The 22,877-nt window shown below is 39.5% G+C and overlaps 1 protein-coding gene across 4 annotated transcripts in view; it reads right to left on the bottom strand.

The window, feature by feature from the left end:
* The window catches only part of LOC124776718 (ATP-dependent DNA/RNA helicase DHX36-like), a 239,928-nt gene that overhangs the window by 136,625 nt on the left and 80,426 nt on the right, over window positions 1–22,877 (bottom strand). For all 4 annotated transcript variants that reach the window (XM_047251833.1, XM_047251834.1, XM_047251832.1 and 1 more), the window contains exons 6-7: window positions 11,650–11,848; window positions 6,368–6,542 (exon numbers count right to left, since the gene is read on the bottom strand). In XM_047251833.1, coding sequence (XP_047107789.1) covers window positions 6,368–6,542; window positions 11,650–11,848 — 374 coding nt within the window. The remainder of the gene's footprint in view (window positions 1–6,367; window positions 6,543–11,649; window positions 11,849–22,877) is intronic.

A 22,877-nucleotide genomic window follows, 5' to 3' on the forward strand; every position in this document is an offset into this window, starting at 1 on the left:
TGTCTGTGTTTTGCGACCGCACCGCAAAACCGTGCGATTAGTAGACGAAAGTACGTTCCTCTCCAATGGGAACCGAAAACATTTGATCGCAAGGTCAAAGGTCAACCGATTCCTCCACAGGAAAACACGTCTGATATATTCTATACAACACTGGTGACGGCATGTGCGTCACATGACAGGAATATGTTGTCGACCCACCTAACCTGTACACTTGGCGAATGGGTAAAAAGATTCTTCTACCTTGCCTGATTTAGGTTTTCTTGTGGATGTGATAATAACTCCCAAAAAAGTGATGAAAACGTACCAGTTTGTCACATAAACTGCAACAAATGAATGCAACAGTTTCACAGTCACACAGTTTTCCCTGTGCTCTGTCAAAACATATGTTTTTAACGTTTTCCAATTTTTTCCGTGTGTAGACCGTCAAATCCTGCATATGTCCAAGCAAATCTGAACTGGAATTTTCGAGAGCGAAGTTGATTGTGTGAGTGCCTGAACTTTGGTAATTGACACATGTCAATTGCTAGAAAATAAAAAAGTTAAAATTTTTACTCGAGGGAAGACTTGAACCGAGGTCCTCTAGTACCCCATTCGCTTACGCTTACTACGAGACTATGACGCTCCTCGGTTCACAATGTCCTTGATGTGGCTAATGTTACACATCGAGTACTCAATTAGTATATTTTGCTTATTTTTTTCATAGTTCGACAAAACTTCTTCCTGTTTTCTCCATTGATCTGTGTTCAGTTTCTCAAGGCCTATCCACAGTGCCAACTTATAACTAAATCTGAGGGGGGTGCGATGGGGAGGTTCCCTTGTAAGATAAGTCATAGGGTCAGTACTGCCTCACGTGTTCCAACACCTCTATGGAATCCAAACTGATCTTCCCCGAGGTCGGCCTCTATTTCACATCTGTCAACACCTGCTTTCTTTGGGATTGGAATTATTATATTCTTCCTGAAGTCTGAGGGTATTTCGCCTGTCTCATACATCTTGCTCACCAGATGGTAAAGTTTTGTCAGGCCTGGCTCTCCCAAGGCTGTCAGTAGTTCTAATGGAATGTTGTCCACTCCGGGGGCCTTGTTTCGACTCAGGTCTTTCAGTGCTCTGTCAAACTCTTCACGCAGTATCGTATCTCCCATTTCATCTTCATCTATATCCTCTTCCATTTCCATAACACTGTCCTCAAGTACATCGCCCTTGTATAGACCCTCTATATACTCCTTCCACCTTTCTGCTTTCCCTTCTTTGCTTAGATCTTGGTTTCCATCTGAGCCCTTGGTATTCATACAAGTGGTTCTCCTTTCTCCAAAGGTCTCTTTAATTTTCCTGTAGGCAGTATCCATCTTACCTCTAGTGAGATAAGCCTCTACATTCTTACATTTGTCCTCTAGCCATGCTTGCTTAGCCATTTTGCACTTCCTGTCGATCTCAGTTTTGAGACGTTTGTATTCCTTTTTGACTGCTTCATTTACTGAATTTTTGTATTTTCTCCTTTCAGCAATTAAATTCAATATTTCTTCTGTTACCCAAGGGTTTCTACTAGCCCTCGACTTTTTATCTATTTGATCCTCTGCCTTCACTATTTCATCCCTCAAAACTACCCATTCTTCTTCTACTGTATTTCTTTCCCCCATTCCTGTCAATCGTTCCCTTATGTTCTCCCTGAAACTCTGTACAACCTCTGGTTCTTTCAGTTTATCCATGTCCCATCTCCTAAAATTCCCACCTTTTTGCAGTTTCTTCAGTTTTAATCTACAGCTCATAACCAATAGATTGTGGTCAGAGTCCACATCTCCCCCTGGAAATGTCTTACAATTTAAAACCTGGTTCCTAAATCTCTGTCTTACCATTATATAATCTATCTGATACCTTTTAGTATCTCCAGGGTTCTTCCATGTATACAACCTTCTATCATGATTCTTAAACCAAGTGTTAGCTATGATTAAGTTATGCTCTGCGTAAAATTCTACCAGGCGGCTTCCTATTTCATTTCTTAGCCTCAGTCCATATTCACCTACTATGTTTCCTTCCCTCCCTTTTCCTACGCTTGAATTCCAGTCACCCATGACTATTAAATTTTCGTCTCCCTTTACTACCTGAATAATTTCTTTTATCTTATCATACATTTCATCAATTTCTTCATCATCTGCAGAGCTAGTTGGCATATAAACTTGTACTACTGTAGTAGGTGTGGGCTTCGTGTCTATCTTGGCCACAATAATGGGTTCACTATGCTGTTTGTAGTAGCTTACCCGTATTCCTATTTTTTTTATTCATTATTAAACCTACTCCTGCATTACCCCTATTTGATTTTGTATTTATAACCCTGTATTCACCTGACCAAAAGTCTTGTTACTCCTGCCACCGAACTTCACTAATTCCCACTATGTCTAACTTTAACCTATCCATTTCCCTTTTTAAATTTTCTAACCTACCTGCCCGATTAAGGGATCTGACATTCCACGCTCCAATCCGTAGAACACCAGTTTTCTTTCTCCTGATAACAACGTCCTCTTGAGTAGTCCCCACCCGGAGATACAAATGGGGGACTATTTTACCTCCGGAATATTTTACCCAAGAGGACGCCATCATCATTTAATCATACAGTAAAGCTGCTTTGTCAATAGCATATAAAAATTGAATCTTATTCCAAACACTCAACATAGACTGATCATGTTAAACTCTGCCAGAATATCGATAATTTGCACAGAATCTGCCATTGGACTTACGGCAGTGTGTGTGTGTGTGTGTGTGTGTGTGTGTGTGTGTGTCACTTCACTAAGACACATCAAGGAATGATATTTGGATCAGAATCTATCAATCAACAGCCTACTGTGGTGCCTAAATAATGATTCAACTAGACCTACACTGCATTATAAATCATTGCAAACACAGATAACTCACCAGCTGATCATGAATGTCAAACATCATTGTTAATCAAAATTCCCAGTCTAACAAAGCAGATGGATCCTTTCCAACTGTTGTGTGTTTGTTCCCCCAAAAATTAGTATCAATTTTTTTCCAAATTTTGTGATGTCTTTGATATGCTCAATTATAAGGTATGTGCATAGTACATAAATATATTTAATATTGATTCAATGCTTATCCATTTTAACTTTATTATCTATTATAATCATTTGAAGTTCATGAACCAGCTGTTCACCTGAAAACTGTGCCAATTACACAACTTCAGCAATTTTAGATTTCATTGTCATTGTTCATATGCAAACATATACCTGATCACTGACTTCCTGACAAAGTAGATCAAAAAGATATCAAAATAAGAAAAGCAGTTATAAAGCTAATGACAAAATATGTTAGTAACCTTTGCACTCACTCAGTTTCAGAGTAATTAACATCTTTAATAAAAAACAGTTTCAGAGTAATTAACATCTCTAATAAACACACTGTTACTGAAACAGAATCCTATATTTTGGCAAGCTAACTAACATAATTCAATAAAATTTATCATTGTATATAAATTATCATTGTATATATTATTACTAAAATTATCATTGTATATAAAAGTCCTCGTCCAAACAAATCTTCTTCCACTATTCAGTTTTTTAGAAATGTCAATATTTTATTGTAATTTATGAAAATCCAGCATACAACAATAACTAACTTTAATTTTAATTATGGTCAATCTGTATAAGAAACTTGTTGGAAGCCATTTAGGCCAGTCTGTAGTGAGTTTGAAAGGAGTTTGAAAGGAGCAAGAACTATGTCCACTGATACAGGGGAAATGTACCACAGACAGTGAGTATAAATTACAAGTCAGAAGATGTACCAGAATTTAGAGAGACTTTCTTTCCAGAAGTTTATTCAATAATCCAGTGACTGTTTTTAAACCATTAATTGAACAGTGAATATGTAATTAGTATCACAGATTGTGTCAAACTTCAATAATGCTCATTATGACAGTATGGTCAAACTGTGAATTGTGCTATTTCCAAATTATTCTTGCTGTGCTCATTGTTTCCATATTGACATGACTGTTAAGATTTAAAGGAAAGTGATCTGAGAACGTTATAACTGATTATGCTGATGATTTACTTGCTATACATTAATATTGTGCTTAATTATGTCTATGTTAGGTTACTGCACTCTAACAATTGACATCAGTGCAGTAGGTGGCAAGCTGTTTATCTGCAGCTATAATAAATCAGACTTGATCTGGCCATAAACTGTAGTTTATTCAACATCTCATTGCAGGTAAAGTGTTTGAACTGCAAAGCCAGTGTGAACTACATTATTAGTAGCAAACTGTCCCCATCACCAACCTTTCAGCCAGATTCAAGGTGCAGCTACTGAAGACAAGCTAGTACAGGTAATGGTTACTCTACATCAGGACACACAATGAGGATCGGCATGAAAGAAACTACTTTACTACTCCAATTGAGATAACATGATAAATGCCCCACTATCAAGGAGAGTGTAACAGGAAAAGGGTGTGAATGGAACAAATTAAGTATTTTTGCTCATTAAAAAGCGAACAGACCCTACAACTTTTAATCAATTGCATGACAAAGTGTCAAACACGGAAGATTTTAGAAAAGAGCGAAGATATAGCTTTTCTCAAATCGTACAACAAGATCTTAGACCAGTTTGTCTTATGCAACTACTGCAAATTTCTTGAACATGCAATTCTGAATATATATGATACTAAAAATAATACAAACAATAAGGTAACTGTTCCTCCAGTAACACAGATTTTATGAAGCACAACTTTTTACAATTACATCACAGAAAGTAATAGTTCCTAGATCTTCTGAAAATACACAAACAAGAGACTTTAGGAGGTGGATACCTCATGATCAACAGAGTACTTTGAATGTGTGTTGGATAATTCACATGTCAATGCTGGAGAACAGTGTTTGTAGGTTTGACTGGGAAACACCCTGACACTGAACACACACTCGGCCCACCCATGTGGTGCCAGTTCATTCACTAAAAACACAATGGTCAACTGAATGGTGAGAAGTCCCACATTAAGCAGTAGCAAAATCCATGCACTTTCTAAATGTTGTTGATGGTTAGCAACAATTTTCACATCACATTCCAGGAGAAAACAATGCAGTGCAGGACCATGAACAACAGGTACACTAGAGACATTGGTGTAAACACTGGTTGATTGACAAGGGACAGCATGGTAGTCCTTGGAAACCCTTAAATCTGCTGTGGTTGCTTTGCCACATAACCTGGCACCATCAGCCGTATTCTTCCTCACCTACCCTTCCTTACAATTCCTAGTGACCTCACTATATGTATGCATAATTATAGTGAGTTATCCATCAATACATCTGGTGGGATTACAAGAGTGACCCACTCACCACATCTTTGACGCATTGAGTGGTCCACAGGCACTTCAGCATGGTACAAATTGTTGCTATGCTTTCAATGTCCTCCCTCAGAGCTAAATGACTGCAGTAGCAGGTAAGGCACGAAAGAAGTTCCCTGTGAACATCTAAAGAAGTTACTGTTCAGCCCAAGAAGAAAGCCTGGAACTGTAGATTGTGGATTAGTCACTTACCTAAGTGTAGATAGATGCCTAAATTTCACAGCAAAACCGGCCAACACAATGATAACAGCCCGAATTACAGTCCATGGTCATTGAACAATTATTCAAGGAATCTTGAAAGTTGTTCATGGAACCATTTTAGTCACTTCTTTCCCTCATAATAAGGTGTCACTGGTGTTAAATTTTTCACCAAGTTTACCCTTTGAAACTACTTCAAAAATCATATCATCATGTACTTTCATTTCACACAACAAAAAATTTTGCAAAGGGAAGTGATGATAGCATTTCATTATTGTTTGTAAAGAGTGTCAAAATGATTCTTAAAACCAAACAATACAAAATGGAGAAAGAATGTTAATAAATTCCCTTCAACAACAAGGTCATTAGAGATACAGAAATACCTCAGTTGGAGAAGATTTTCCTGATACCATCACTATGGCTTTCCAATGGAGAAGACTGGATTAAGAAATTGGCTTTGGCCTGGTTTTCTGAAGACATTCTAGCAAACGACGAAAGTGATAAAGAGAAACTAGAGAAAACTTAAATTTGGTTGAATCTCATTATTGCAGAAGAACACTGAGCTACTTTGCTTGCTAACGTATTCTCAGAAAAAAATGAAAATCTAATATTAAGGAAGCTATTTCATAACACTACATTGCACTTTAAAACACAAGAGTAGCTAAGAAAACTGTAGCATTAGTCAACCTTCTAAAGAGTTAAAAAAAACTGGAAACCATGCAGAAATTTGTTTAGGTAGAGAGGGTCTACATGACTGTCGTCTGACATACTGATAACAAAATTTCCAGTGTGCAAAATGGAACACACACACACACACACACTCACCCTAGGTAAGACGTCCTTCAAAATGGTCATCACGAAGTCAGAAATTATATCTCGTTCATGGATTTCATCAAGAACTATATGTGAGATGTCAGGCAGTGCAGGATCAGACTGCATCCACTGTAGCAGGATTCCAGTAGTACAGTAAAGTATTGAGCCAGTGTGTCGTGGCAATGCCCTGAAATTCATTCATAATATGTGACTAGTTAAGCACATAATGTGAGTAAACTGAAAACAGAGGCCACTGGACATATTTATAAACATAAACGGCCCCCACAGCAACTAATGTACTGACTAGTAAAACTGGATATAATTCTTCATTTGAGAAGCCTTTCCCAAAAAAAAAGACTGAATATCTCTTTGACATAACAGTGTCTCGATACTCACATTATATTTTCATAATTATGTCAACACATTCTTTCATTACTGTTGTCCATTGTTTTGTTTATAATCAGTAAGAATGATATATGTGAAAGTTACATGGTGGTGTTAAAATTCTTGTCTCAAAATGAGTCACTAGGGTCATCAATAATTGTAGTACTAGCCTCACTTTGACACACCCATGCAGAGACTGCTTCTAACAATCCCCTCCAGTCCTTGAAATTAGACTATCCAACCAAAGGTACATAGATACCTTAATGTGGAATTATAAACTAGATGCCAGGAGAGGCGGAATCACCAGCATAAAGGGAGGTCAATAGAGAAGTACAAACACCAGACTGTGTTGGTCAAGAAAGCTGAATAACTTCATATGTGGATTAGTCAGTGGATGTCACCCGAGCAACAAATCCATAAGGAGTATTTCAACCCCTCTCAAACTGTTCACGTTGAGTGTTACTGATGTGATTGTGAAATGGAAATGCAAAAGTATACCCACAGCTAAACCAAGACCAGGTAGAACTCAAGCATTGTGGAAGGTGGTTGCAAAAAATCGCATGAAATCAACAGATCAAATCATTCGTGTGTTCCCAAGTGCAACCAGTAGTCCAGCATGCACATTACAGCGCAAAGGGAGTTAAAAAGAACAGAGTACAATGGTCAAGCTTGTACTCATAAGCCATACATTTCTGTAGACAATGCTCAATGACACTTGAGGTGATCAAGTGATGTAGTGTGATGATAATGATGGAAGCTGAAGAAATGAATTAAAATTTGTGCCGCAGCCAGGATGCGAACCTGGGTCTTCTTGCTTACTAGGCAGAAATGCTGACCATTACACCACCACAGTACTATGATGAGTATTGCTGAGTGATGAATCTTACTATACACTGAGGCAATCTGATGGAAGGGTTTAGGTCTGGCGAATGCCTGAAGAATGTAAGCTGCCATCATGTGTAGCGTCATCAGTGAAGTGCGGAGGTGGCGGGGTTATGGTATTGGAGTGTTTTTCATTGTTAGGGTATGGTCCCCTTATTGCACCTATCGGAAAACCTAAATGTGGAAGGATATGAACACATTTTACAGTACTGCATACTGTGTACTGTAGAGGAACAGTATGGAGGCACTGATTGATTGTATCAGCATGACAATGCACCCTGTCAGGAAACAGTATCTTTGAATTTTGATCAGATAATGTGTATTGCCCCTCCCACTTCCCCAAAGCCTTCTTTATGTCTTTTTCTGTTAACACATTTTTTCCTTCAGTTTCTTTTCTCTTGAAGTCCTTCTTTGCCCCACCTACCTCTGCTTCTTACTCACAACATGTAATTCTACTATATCCAACAGACCCCAAGCAATGCTATGCCATAAAAGAACAATGTGTTATTTTATTATCTGCACTTTTTCTACATCTAAGAAAATGAACTATCTGAGATGCCCATGTGTGTTCTCAGAACCCCTACAGTGAATTGTGCACAACCATTACACAGAAGCCGGTATCAAGACGCAGAAAAAAATGTTTATGCACCCCCTCCTTCTTGGGAGGAGGACTGAAAGAAATAAAAGACTGAGACATAAAAATATTTACCATATTTCTTGCAACTGGTTCAGGAAAAATTAATACTGCAGCCAGCACAAAGACAGGATCAGTCTTGGCCACACTACAGAATTTTTTGAGTACACAATCAAAGTTATGCAGTTTGAATCTAAAGGTAATGTACACATGACTGCATTCATTTAGAGCTTTCATAGATGCAATATCAAGCCACTAGAGTGAGTATAAAAAATATTTTGTACCAAATTAGTGGATGGCTGAGATGTAAGCCTGCAGATAGGTGGTAAAATGAAGTTACTGAGTGGACTGAATTATCACACAAATTATGGAATATTAGAAGAAATTATAAAAAGGGAATATTCCAAGAACTGATCTATAGATCAGCCTCTAAGAGAAGAGATTTTAATACCAGCACTTGTATCATGGTTGCCACAAGCTGTACAAGAAAGGCTTGTAAGCAGTGTAACAGAAAAGCTAAAAATGGATCAGACAGATGGAATGATAGGCAAACAGATAAGATGGGCATAGAGGGATGGCAGAGAGGAGGTTCTGACTAGACACAGACGAGAGAACTTTTATATGAGAAAGGACATCATCTTGATAGAAGATGACATGAATTTCAAAATGGGTATGGTCAAGAGCATCCCTACTATTCAAGAAAATAGTGAAATGACAGGTACTCCCAAAGGAAGAGCAACATGACACTGGAATGGAGATCAGAATGCAAACGTTTTACAGAGAGGACAGGACAAAGGCAAAATTGAAATGTTTCCAGATACAGCTCATACCGCAGCAAAAGTAAGCGGGTTGTGTCAAGAAAAGAAAGACTAGAAAGAGAAACATGAGGGATATGTAGACTGAGGACCCTCTGGACCATTAATTGCAAATTGAACTGTATACTTTCAGAAGTGGGCGTTACTGAAGTTTTAAAAGATATGGTGACACAAGTTGACATTACCCAAAAGAAAAAAATGAGAAGAGGATATTGTGACAAAAAAGATCATAGAGGAAAACAGGCAAAGGCAAATGCAAGAAGAATTAAACAGTGAAATACCTGTTGCAGGATGCTACTTAAATCACCCTATCAGATAACATGTTTGTTAGAAGTCACAATGGAGGGCAAGAAATGCCCAGTTGCATCATGGGAAAACCAGATTAGTCTACATATTTCATGCTTCATTACTCTGAAAATAGAGTTAATGACCACAATATGCAAAATCATGGCATAAATAGTTACAAACATGATAAGGGAGCACTGTTGGAGCAAGATGAATCACAACAGACACAACTTTGAAATAAGCACAGCAAAAATTTTCTTTTGTCACTATACTGTTATTTCACAATGGCAAAAGGCACTGCACTGGAATGCTTGTGGATTGGCGAGAAAGTTTTGCTAATAGTAGAGCTTTTTAAATAAGGTTTCTTAAATGAGAGATTTGATTTGCTAAATAAAAGAATGAATGAGTAGCAAGAATGAATTAGCAACAAGAATGAAAGTTTATGTTTGCAATAAGACCAATAACAAAATGTAAAGTGATTTAATGAAGAATTGCTCTCCCATCATATCAGCTGCTTCCCATTACTCTCTTCCATTACACATCAGCCAAAATGCAGCCGAATAGCAGAGACTTATTGTTACATTGAAAGGAAATGCAAATGACAAAGCTTATCAAACTTTTCTAACATGACCATAACCATTCAATGCTGCAAGAATTCTTTCAGGAGGAGACTGTATCCTGCAAGGTAATAGTGCCCCTAGCATCATCAAATGTTCAGTGTCAATTATGGGTGTGATCAGCACTAGAATGGAAAAAATATATCCATCTTGGCATCCACAAAAACCAAATTTAAACATTATTGAGATACTGCTGTCTGCACTGATAAAACGTTTAAGGCTTCTTAAACTTTAAAGCATGTCTATTCTAACATGACCATAACCATTCAATGCTGCAAGAATTCTTTCAGGAGGAGACTGTATCCTGCAAGGTAATAGTGCCCCTAGCATCATCAAATGTTCAGTGTCAATTATGGGTGTGATCAGCACTAGAATGGAAAAAATATATCCATCTTGGCATCCACAAAAACCAAATTTAAACATTATTGAGATACTGCTGTCTGCACTGATAAAACGTTTAAGGCTTCTTAAACTTTAAAGCATGTCTATTCTAACATGACCATAACCATTCAATGCTGCAAGAATTCTTTCAGGAGGAGACTGTATCCTGCAAGGTAATAGTGCCCCTAGCATCATCAAATGTTCAGTGTCAATTATGGGTGTGATCAGCACTAGAATGGAAAAAATATATCCATCTTGGCATCCACAAAAACCAAATTTAAACATTATTGAGATACTGCTGTCTGCACTGATAAAACGTTTAAGGCTTCTTAAACTTTAAAGCATGTCTAGGAATTTGAATTTTTTGATTTTTGGGGAATGACAGAAAGTCCCACTGGCTCCAATTTGGGATTCATTTGTATTTTATCCTTGGAAGCATTTGGGCTATTTTGGATGACAAAACTTATCCTACATCATGTAAGGTGTGCTATTCTGTCTGCACACCCTTATAAAATAGTCACACTACAGTAACTACTCCTTTACTTGTACATCTTGCCAGTAATAGTACTAAGATTTATGGTAGTCAATGAACACACTGAACAGAAAGAGGATCACAAACTTTTCTGAAAATTATAACATTTACTCTTTAGTGCAACTCTTTTGCATGCATTGCTTTGCGTAGATATCCACACTGAAATGATAGAACTACATAATAATCAGTGGCAAACAGTGCGCAGTAGACAATAACGTTTTATTACAGCCTACATCCCACAACCAAATGGGTACATTCAGGCTTTGGTTTACTCATAGCACCATCCTCTTCCAACAAACATAAAATGCTTCAGAACTTAACACCAATGGGAATATTACTCTACCGTGAAGGCTATCCTTTCACAATCATCTGGGATCCAATGAATACTAGAATAAAGCAGCACGGAGATTTAGATTTGATAACTGGCATCTCACACATTTATCTGCCACGTATCCCTATACATTCCAGTTCCACATGGAAAACATTATTTTATTTTCTATGTTTCTCCCCCTAACAAAATCAGTTCTTATTTTGTATTCTTCCCTACAACTACTTTTCCAAATTTGGTCTTCTATTGTTTACAATCTGCAGTAAAATTATTACTTTTTCTCATTTTACAAAAATATTTTGCACCATATCTCTTGCTAATACAACTTTCTCTTTGTTTATGATACATTAATATCTTTCAGACCGACCTATTTTCAAATGTGTCTGCAATTTTACGATGTTCCTCCACAGAAGAAGAGTATCAGTAATATACTAACTTCTCAAGTCGTATTTGGTATCCACAACTGCTGTCTTGCCCACCACATGGTTCATCACGTTCTTCAGCAACTCTCTGGGCCACAGAAATGGCACTAATGCGCCGTGGTTGTGTATTGACTATGCGGCATATAGATCCTCGCTCAGCAGCAATTTCTGCATCCAAAATAAACTGTGCCACTTGTGTTGTCTTTCCACAGCCTAAAAAAATTAAACATGTATTAGAAATAAATGTTCATTTATAGTCACACAGAAAACAGTGACCAATTTTATGTTGTTAAATTTATCTTCCACGATACAAAGAGGATTCAGAAGATGAGCAAACATGAGGATTGACATTTTTTTACCTGCATATCACACATCAGATGCGCATACTGTCAATTGGAAGATCGAAGATGTCATGGAAACATGGGTAAACATGGAAGTGTAAAAAGTCACACAAGGAAGTCATTACTATATGAAAGAAAAAAAACTAAATATGCCACAGAACAATTAGACTTTCAAATATCACATGAGAAACCCCATTACATGGAAAATCTATATCAAAACAGCAGAAAAATTCCACTGAAGACTAAAACACCTTTGAGATACCTTACTGCCATCAGGATTGGGAAGAGGTGTAAAATTCAAAAAGTGCCATCAAATTTCAAAAGGCACAAAGAATCACATGGAACAACTATAAAAGAAAGTCGTATTATGCAATATGAAACTGTGACATTACATTACAAGACAGTTGTTTCACCAGCAGCACTTTCTACATGAGAGATCAGAACTATTGGGGTTAACTCTAGAGTTGCAGAAATTTAAAAAGGAATAGTGGAAAATTTTCAGATGAAGTATGGCTACACACACACACACACACACACACACACACACACACACACACACACACACACACACACACACAAATTTGAATGAAGAGAACAACATCTGACCTCTACACCTTATTAGGCTCATGAAAGCTGAGAACAAAAGACACTTGGGCTGGACAATAATACTCACCATTATTAGTTCAAAGAAAATTAAAGAAGAAACTAGAGAAGATGCAAACATCACAGAAGGAATCATAACAAATAATCTAGCCTTTGGTACACTAGCTAATGGAGAATGGATAAATGAACAAGCTTGAAAGCAAAAGTGACAATAATTGGTCAAAGGAATAGAAGCAGGCACGCCTATGTACAAAGTGTGCCAACCACAAATAACATTGATGTTTTACAATTGCAAGTCTGTATCTATTCATTCATTATTGCTTCAGCTAACATGGTGATAAGTTGTGTTGTCATATGTCCACTTGAGCAGCAGCAATATAAAATAAACAGTGAGCTATGTGAGAAAAAAAAAAAAAAAAAAAAAAAAAAAAAAAAAAAAAAAAAAAAAAAAAAACGATCCACACAAGAAAATGCTCCAGATTTCAAGTTATCAGCACAATTCTGCAATGAGGCAGTTGTCTACCAGATAATTAGTAAACAAATAAGCATTTGGCTGGGATCTGATGCAACTGCATCATTTAATGCTCCGAATGGGTCATTACTGTGGGTTAACACTTCTATGTGGCATGGAAGTTTACTTCATTGTTGTTAAATTAAACAGTGGTTTAGCTTATGTAATTCAAGTTTATTTTATCACTATTTAATTAAACTAAGATTAAACTGTTATTTTACTCATACATGTTTACCTCAGAACATAAAGACAGCTATTCTTTACATGTGTACAAAGTACGCCACGCGCCCGTTCGTGTTATGAAAATCAGCACACCCCGTCAGGGGTTAATTAATGAAGATATTTTGGAAGTATAAGAAAGCAAAAATCATCATTCTGACTGACACATTTAAACACACTCTCTTAAGTGAGCAACACACTTATGCTCATTCACCCCTGTGCCTATTATGCTGCAGATTGCAAGGCACTGTCACTGCTTATGAAGTAGATGGAGGCTGGTCATTCTAAAAAATGTTGGGGATGCCAATACTATGTAGCTGCAATTGCATCCACCACAAGGCAATAATCAGCTGACCTCACACAGGCAGCCGCTGAACAAATAAGTGGCTGCAAATCAGATAACTGGTCGATCTCAGTCTCCCCCCCCCCCCCTCCCCCATTTGCATACATGCCTTTATATGCTCCACTGCTCTGCTGGCAAGCTGAATGCAAATCGTGTTCTCCTCAATTTAAATCCTAACTGTTTATTAAAGCGAACTGGTTTTCATGGTAATACTACAGACTGTAAACTGTGCTCTAGAGAAGTATACTCCTAGTAAGTGGAGTGGATAAGGATGGAAAAGACCCACCTTGATTTGGCAACAAAATTCAGAAAATGCTGAGGTAGCTAAGACTGTTGCCTCTCAGTTCAAAAGAGAACACACATATGACAACAGGCAAAAGTTACTAGAGACTCGTACATCTTTAACAAAAATCTATGCACGAAGCAGACAACAACTGCCACTGGAAACAACTACCACTGTCATACCTTAGCAGAACATATGGCTGAAAACCGAAGGAAATTTTGGTCCTATGTAAAAGTGCTAAGCAGGTCTAAGGCTTTTATTCAACCACTCGCTGAGTCTGGTGAGTGGTAGTAAAAGATAGGAAAAGGAAAGCCAAAATTTTAAATTTCATGTTTAAGAAATCATTCACACAGGAAAATCGTACAAACATACTGTTGTTTGACCATTGCACAGACAACTGTATGGATATGACATAGTAATAGGCATCCCTGCCATACTGAAACAAGTGAAAGAATTGAAAACAATTAAGTCACCAGGTCCAGATGAAATCCCAGTTTGATTTTACAAAGAATACTCTGCAACACTGGCCCCTTAGTTTGCATTTATCATGAACCTTTCATCTAAGGCAAGTACCAAGTGACTGGAAAAAAGTGCAAATTACTCCTGTATATAAGAATGTTAAAAGAATTGACCCTCAAAATTACAGACCAATGTCCTTAACATTGGTTTGCTGTAGAATTCTTGAACATATTTCAAGTTCAAATATAATAGACACAAAAAGCTTCTAGCAGACTTTTAGAAAGCATCACTAGTGCATGGCTCAAGCTGCCTTTTTCTCACATGATTTCTCACATGATTTGCTGCAAATTATGGATAAAGGGCAACGGGCAGATTTCATATTTCTAGATTCAGGAAAGTATTTGACATGCCACCCCACTGTAGACTGTTAAAGAATGTACGAGCATATGGAAAAGGTCCCCAGATATGCGGGTGGCTCTAAGACTTAGGTAATAGTTGTTGTTGACTGTGAGCGTTTATCAGACACAAGGGTATCCTCAGGAGTACCCCAGGGAAGTGTGATAGGACCACTATTATTTTATACAAGGTGAAGAAAAATTGTGTCATGAAATTGTAACCCTGGATAGCTGATGCCAGTATGAAGCAAAATTACTAATGTTGTGTAGGTCTACAAAGCACAATTTTTAAACTATGGAAATTTGGCACCTCGTGCTCCAATTGGCCACAGGATTGCCCTGTTTCCGGATGCTCTGGACAACACATGACCACGAATGCTTTGCCTGCCGGGGATCACAATGTATCCTAGGTGGCCCGCACGCTCGGTGGTAGTGCGCCAGCCTTCAACTCTGGCAGCGAATCCGCTGGGGTCCCGACACATCCATTGTAGTTTCATGATAAGAATTACTGGGAACAAACTCATCAACAGCTGTTAATTCGTATACAGAAAGTCTTTTGCAAATTGTGTCAACCCTAAAAAGAGCCTTTTTTGTAGCTAGGGCATTGTTTAATTAAAGCAGGTGCTCGAACTGGCGACCCTCTGACACGGCACAAGCTTGGTAACGTAAAACGGTATTTTGCCGAACTCTTTTAAAGAATCCTGGCACTGCCCGGATGTGATTGGCAGCATGTTGAATGTGATCCAGTAATTTCTCTTTGTTTATAGATGATTTGCAGGTGGGTAGGTGAACTAAAATCTTGAAGAATAGCCACAGGAAAAGTCCGGTGGCGTGAGGCCTGGTGATCGCGGAGGCCATCTCCTATGAGCACCTCTGCCAATTACGCAGCCGTTGAAGAGTTCATTTACATATCCGCGCACAGCATGACTGTTATGTGGGGCACCCCATGCTGCAATCACGTGCATAACTGTATGTCTAGGGGAGCATCTTCCAGCAGGCCGGGTAGATTTTCTTGCAAAAAGTGGAGGTAATTTGCCCCGGTAACTCACGGAGGTAGACAACCGGCCCAATCAGATGATCACCCACAATGCCCGCCCAAATGTTGAGTAAAAATCGTTCCTGGTGTCCGTGGATGTATGTGACATGAGGATTTTCCCAGTCTGCGACAGGATTTAGTTCTTGGACTGGGTAGAACTAAATGGATGCAGGCCATCATCCCTCAAAACCTCCCAGACTAACTGATGAGTGGCCCCCATGTTGTGTCCAACTGCTCAAATACTTGTCGTAGGTGCTTCCTTGAAGTGCTCCAGAACAGTCTCTTCAAATGCAGCACCCTGTCATGCTTGAGGTCTTCCAGCAATACTATGATATCACACTAACGAGCCTGTTCCGCTAAGTCACTGGTGAATTGCTGTAAACGATTGCGAATGTGGGTGGCATCTTGCTGGGTACCATTCCTCACACAACTGTCGAGCTTCATGCGCATTACTGTCGGCTAGTCCACAAACAAAAACTATATCTCGCTGTTCTTCAAACAAATACTGTGTTGCCATGCTTACTGTATGAGGCGACGTGTGCGCGCTCTGAAGCAAAGCTTACATGTGAACACCTCTGACGTGAGGTGGAGGCAAACAGCAAGACCTATTCGACACGTGTGCACAACACGTTGGGGCAGCGACGGGGTGAGGGACGTTTATATGTGTGAACCGACAAGCATAGTGCTGCCCGTCAACCAATGAACGGCAACAGCGAAACGCCACGGCCAATCTGAGCTTGTGGCGCCATGTTTCCGTAGTTTAAAAATTGTGCATTGTCGACCTACACAACATTAGTAATTTTGGTTCGTACTGGCATCAGCTATCCAGGGTTAAAATTTCGTGACACAATTTTTCTCCACCTTGTATATACGTAAGTGGGCGGGTGGACAGGGTGGGCACCAATCTGCAGTTGTTTTTTTGTTGATGCTGTTGTGTATGGGAAGGTGTATGGGAATGTGGCAGAGAAGGTAAATGGTCAATTTCAGTTTATTGGGAGAATTTTGGGGAAGTGTGGTTCATCTGTAAAGTACTGCTCAAGTCTTTGAGATTTGCACCAGGTGAGATTGAAGACGACATCAAACCAGTTCAGAGGCAGGCTGCTAGATTAGTTACCAGTAGATTCAAACAACACACAAATATTACGGAAGTGCTCGGGGAACTGAAACAGGCATCTCTGGAGGGAAGGTAATGCACTTTTTTAAGAACACTACTGAGAAAAATTAAAGAACAAGCATTTGAAGCCGACTGCAGAAAGATTCTGCTCCTGCCAATATACATTTCGCGTAAGGACAGACAAAATAAGATACGAGAAATAAGGACTCATATGGAGGTATATAGAAAGTTATTTTTCCCTCACTCTACTTATGAGTGGAACAAGAAATTAAATAACTAGTAGAGGTACAGGGTACCCTATACCACGCACCATATGGCGGCTTGTGGAGTGTGTATGCAGATGCAGAGGTGTTCTGCCTCACAGTATGGTTTACTGTTGAAGTTCCAGGAGTGCAAGTCTCTAGAAGATTCAACAAATTTATTGCATCTTCCAACATACATCTCACAAAAAGATCATGAAGATAAAAATGAGAGATATTCGAGCCCAAACAAAGCCTTATCGGAAATCTTTCTTCCCATGAACCATTCGCAACTGGAAAAGGAAAGGAGGGGAAGGGGAGAGGGGGTGACAGTGACAGTGGTATGTAAAGTAGCCTCCATCACACACTGCAAGATGGCTTGCAGAGTATAGATGTAGATGTAGATATAGAATGAATGAATGAATGAATGAATGAAGAGAAGATCAGTCTAACTGTGCCTGGAATAAAGTAAGACCGTGATCATTCTTGTTACCCTATTTGTTGAGTCATCCTTTAAGTTCTGACTGTCTTACAAGGGACCCTCCCCATCGCACCCCCCTCAGATTTAGTGGATACGCCTTGAAAAACTGAACACAGATCAATAGAGAAAACAGGAAGAAGTTGTGTGGAACTATGAAAAAAATAAGCAAAATATACAAACTGAGTAGTCCATGGGCAACATAGGCAACATCAAGGAGTGTGTGAGCTGAGGAGCACCGTGGTCCCGTGGTTAGCGTGTGAAGCTGCGGAACGAGAGGTCCTTGGTTCAAGTCTTCCCTAGAATGAAAAGTTTACTTTCTTTATTTTCGCAAAGTTATGATCCGTCCGTTCTTTCATTGACGTCTCTGTTCACTGTAATAAGTTTAGTGTCTGTGTTTTGCGACCGCATCGCAAAACTGTGCGATTAGTAGACGAAAGGACGTGCCTCTCCAATGGGAACCGAAAACATTTGATCGCAAGGTCATAGGTCAACCGATTATTCCACAGGAAAGCACGTCTGATATTTTCTATACAACACTGGTGACGGCATGTGCGTCACATGACAGGAATATGTTGTCGACCCACCTAAGTTGTACACTTGGCGAATGCGTAAAAAGATTCTTCTACCTTGCCCGATTTAGGTTTTCATGTGGATGTGGTAATCACTCCCACAAAAGTGATGAAATCATAAGGGTTTGTCACATAAACTGAAAATAAAAAATTAAACTTTTCACTCGAGGGAAGACTTGAACCAAGGACCTCTCGTTCCACAGCTGCGCACGCTAACCACGTGACCACGGTGCTCCTGAGCTCAGATTATCCTTGATGTTGCCTATCTTGCGCATGGACTACTCAGTTTGTATATTTCGCTTATTTTTTTCATAGTTCCACACAACTTCTTCCTGTTTTCTCGATTGATCTGTGTTCAGTTTTTCAAGGCCTATCCACTGTGCCAACTTATAACTAAATCTGAGGGGGGTGCGATGGGGAGGTTCCCTCGTTAGTAGAATTTTAAATTAGAGAAACAATATTTTCACAGATCTTTCCAACTATACTACATTCTCACTTTTACCCAATTTGATGCCAAAATATTATAAACATACTGATCATAAAAACCGATCTGAAGGTCTCTCTGGTAGGCCATTACACAAAAATACAGGTCGATTAACCTCTGCTTATGGGGTAACAGTGGACTGATGCGTAACCTTCAAATTATCTAACTTCCTCAAACCCATTTTTCCTACTTAATGAAGAATGCCAGGTTCTCAGAAGTAGATAACTGTCAACTTTTGTAAATGTCACTGTGTATGTATAGCACTGTTACAGACAATGAATTATCAAAATTTTACAAACAAGTAGGTGTCTGAAAACAAGGGTGGAAATGTCCCATTGTGAAAAATTTCAGTCTGTTAATAAGAGAGAAGGTGGCAGTTCTGTTCACACTGAAGTGTGTGTGTGTGTGTGTGTGTGTGTGTGTGTGTGTGTGTGTGTGTGTGCAGGGGGGGGGGGGGGGGGGCAGGGGTGGTCAACAGTCTACAGTCATGTCTTTCCCCTGCTTCTACAGCATTTCCCCCATCTCACCTATGCTTCACAATTCTTTTCTCCATTTTTCATTCTTGTGGTGGTCATTCCAACTGCTGGCTTTTGACTGCAAATTATGCTCAACCTTTTATACTTTATTCTAGTTTAATCTTATGTCCCATTTTAAAAACTCCTTCCTTCCTTGCACCTATCTTCTCCACTTCCTCACTTGATCTTGTTCCCTGACCCTCTCCTCCCGTTGCTGACACTACAGTGATTCATCTTCAAAGATAGTGGCAAAGGTAGAATTCACAATGAGATTTGGTAAACCACTCATACCATTTCTGTATTTCACATAATCTATTTTCTTGAATTATTGAATCAAGTTAGTATAATTAGCTATATTGTATCTAGAAAGTATGTTTTATCCATCACTATGTTCATTATTTTTACATCAACAATACGAATTGGATGGATTGCAACTCACCACATAGAATAGGTGTTGAGTGGAAGATCAGCACATTTAAAAGTAGACTACGCTATCAAAGTCCTTGATCAGATTTAGAAAAACAGACATATTCATATGGACACACTAACACATGACCACTGCCGTTTCCAGGTGGTGAAGCCCAACTGCAGTGAGCAGTAATCTCAGTTTGGGTGGGCTGTGGAGTTACAGAAGAGGCATGATGGGAGGAGGTGAAGAGATAGCAGGGAAGTTGTTGTGGTGTTGCCTGTGGAAATATCCAGGGATGTGGCTGGAATAGGATGATGGGCTCCTAGTTTTAGCATTGGGAGACTGTGCTGAGAGGAAAAATGGGAAAGCAGAGAAGGAGAAAGGATTATCAAGTGTGCTGGGGGATGGAAAAGCTGTGTGATTTTGGATTGGGAGCAAAAATGGACATAGAGGCAGGTGGAGGGCAGTAACTAGAGAAGGCTGAGGCTGGGATCAGTTACAGGGACAAAGGATATGTTGCAGGGAGCCTTCGCATCTGTACAGTTCAGGAAATCTGGTGTTGGTAGGAAGAATCCAGATGGCACGGGTTGCTAAGCAGTGAAAGTCAAGTATGCCATGTTGCACACATCATGCTCAGCAACTGGACAGCCCAACTGTCTTTTCACCAGAGTATGACACTGGCCATTCATGTGAACAGGTGGTTAGTTGGGGGTCATGCCCATAAAGAATGCCACCAGCAGTTGCAGTTAGGTTAGTAGGCCTAGTGGCTGCTTTGATAGGTAGCCCTGCTGTTCATGAGATACAACATGACTGTGACAGTATGGGAGTAGGTGGATCTATGGGACAGGTCTTGCATCTAGGTCTTTTACAGGGACGTGAGCCATGGGGCAAGGGGATGGGAGCAGTGGTGGAATACAGACAGGTAAGGATTTACATAGATTGGGTGGGAGAGAGGCAGAAGAAAGGCAGACTATCACTGTGGAAGGGGTGGGGAGGACATTTCTCAATGCAATGCATAATGAGAGGTAGTTGAAATTCTGGCCAAGAATGTGGTACTGAGTCAAGAAGTAGCTGCTCCTCTGTGGCCTGTCAGTGCGTGTGTGAGGGATGATAGGTGACTGGGGAGACAAGGCACAGGTATCTGCTTCTGATATGGTGTGGGGGTAATTTCGGTCTGTAAAGGCCTCAGTGAGACCCTCAGAACATTTCGAGAGGGACTACTCATCACTGTGGATGCAACAACAACATGTGGCTCAGCTGTACACGAGGGACTTCTCAGTGTGGAATGGAAGGCAGCAGTTAAAATGGAAATATAGTTCGTGGTTGGTAAATTTAATATGTACAGGCAGAGGAACCTAAGTGGCGGAGGTTGAGGTGGCATGTTGGTCTGAGTAGAATTATGTGAAGCAAATGGGGAAAAGACGCTGAACTTCTGGAGGACTGTGGACATGGCTCCTCATGTTCTGTTTTGATAATGAACATAGCATCAATGAATCTCCACCAGGTGAGAGGTTTTCTTCGTGAGTCATCAGTCTTCTGACTGGTTTGATGCAGCCCACCAGGAATTACTCTCCTTTCCATCTCAGCATACCACTAGCAACCTACATCCTCAATTATTTGCTAGATGCATCTCTGACTCCCTCTAAAGTTTTTACCCTCTACAGCTTCCCCTAGTACTATGGAAGTTACTCCCTGATGTCTTATGAGATGTCCCTACCATCCTGTCCCTTCTTCTTTGTCGTTTCTGCTGAAAACGATCTCATTGCTTAGCTTATCAGTCCATCTAATTTTCAACATTCTGCTGTAGCATCACATCTCAAATGCTTCGATTCTCTTCTGCTCCAGTTTTGCCACAGACCATGTCTCATTGCCACACAATGCTGTGCTCCAAACAAACATTCTCAGAAACATCTTCCTCAAATTAAGGCCTATGTTTGAGACTAGCAGACTTCCCTTTGCCAGAAATGCCTTTTTTTGCCAGTGCTAGTCTGCTTTTTATGTTCTCCCTGCTCCGTCAATTATGGGTTTTTTGCTGACTAGGTAGTAGACTTCCCTAACTTCATTTACTTCATGATCACCAATTCCTTGCTGTTCTCATTTCTACTGCTTCTGATTAGTTTTGTCTTTCTTTGGTTTACTTTCAGTCCATATTCTGTACTCACTAGACTGTTCATTTCATTCAGCAGATTCTGCAATTCTTCTTCCTTTCACTGAGGATAGCAACGTCACCAGCAAATATTATCATTGATCTCATCGCACCTTGAATTTTAATCTCACCCTTGAACCTTTATTTTATTTCTGTCACTGCTTCGTTGATGATAGACTGAACTGCAGGGGTGAAAGACTATGGTATATCTGTGCACTTCATTCTTGGTCTTCCACTCTTATTGACCCCTCTTGGTTCTTGTACATAGTGTATATTACCCATCTTTCCCAATAGTTTAGCCCTATTTTTCCTCAAGATTTTGAACATCTTGCACCGTTTTACATTATTGAATGCTTTTTCTGAGTTGACAACACCTATTTTTCTTCAGTATTGCTTCCATTACCACCTGCTATGTCAGAACTGCCTCTTTGGTGTCTTTACCTTTACTAAAGCCAAACCGATCATCACCTAACACATACCCAATTTTCTTTTCCACTCTTCTGCATATTATTATTCTTGCCAGTAACTTGGATGTATCAGCTGTTAAGTTAATGGCATGATAATTCTCACACATGTCAGCTCTTGCAATCTTGGATGTTGCGTAGACAACGTTTGTCCAAAGTGTCTGATAGTATACTGACAGTCTCGTACATTCTAAACACCAAAATGAATAATCTTTTTGCTGCCACTTCCCCCAATGATTTTCGAAATTCTGATGGAATGTTACGTATTCCTTCCGCCTTACTTGATTTTATGTTTCCCAAAGCTCTTCTAAATTCCGATTCTGATTCTAGATTCCCTATCTTTTCCCTATCAACTCCTGTTTCCTCTACCATGTCATCAGATATATCCTATCCCTCATAGAGGTATGGCTTGGTTCAAATGGCTCTGAGCACTATGGGACTTAACTTCTGAGGTCATCAGTCCCCTCACAGAGGTATTCACTGTACTATTTCCACCTATATGCTCTCTCCTCTGCATTTAACGGTGGAATTCTCATTGTACTCTTAATGTTACTGCCCTTGTTTTTAATACCGCAGAAGTTTTTTTTTCTCTTTTCTGTGTGCCAAGTATGTCGGTCCTTCCAGCTATCGC

The sequence above is a fragment of the Schistocerca piceifrons genome, chromosome 2 (genome assembly GCF_021461385.2).
Source record: "Schistocerca piceifrons isolate TAMUIC-IGC-003096 chromosome 2, iqSchPice1.1, whole genome shotgun sequence".
Lineage (NCBI taxonomy): Eukaryota > Metazoa > Arthropoda > Insecta > Orthoptera > Acrididae > Schistocerca > Schistocerca piceifrons.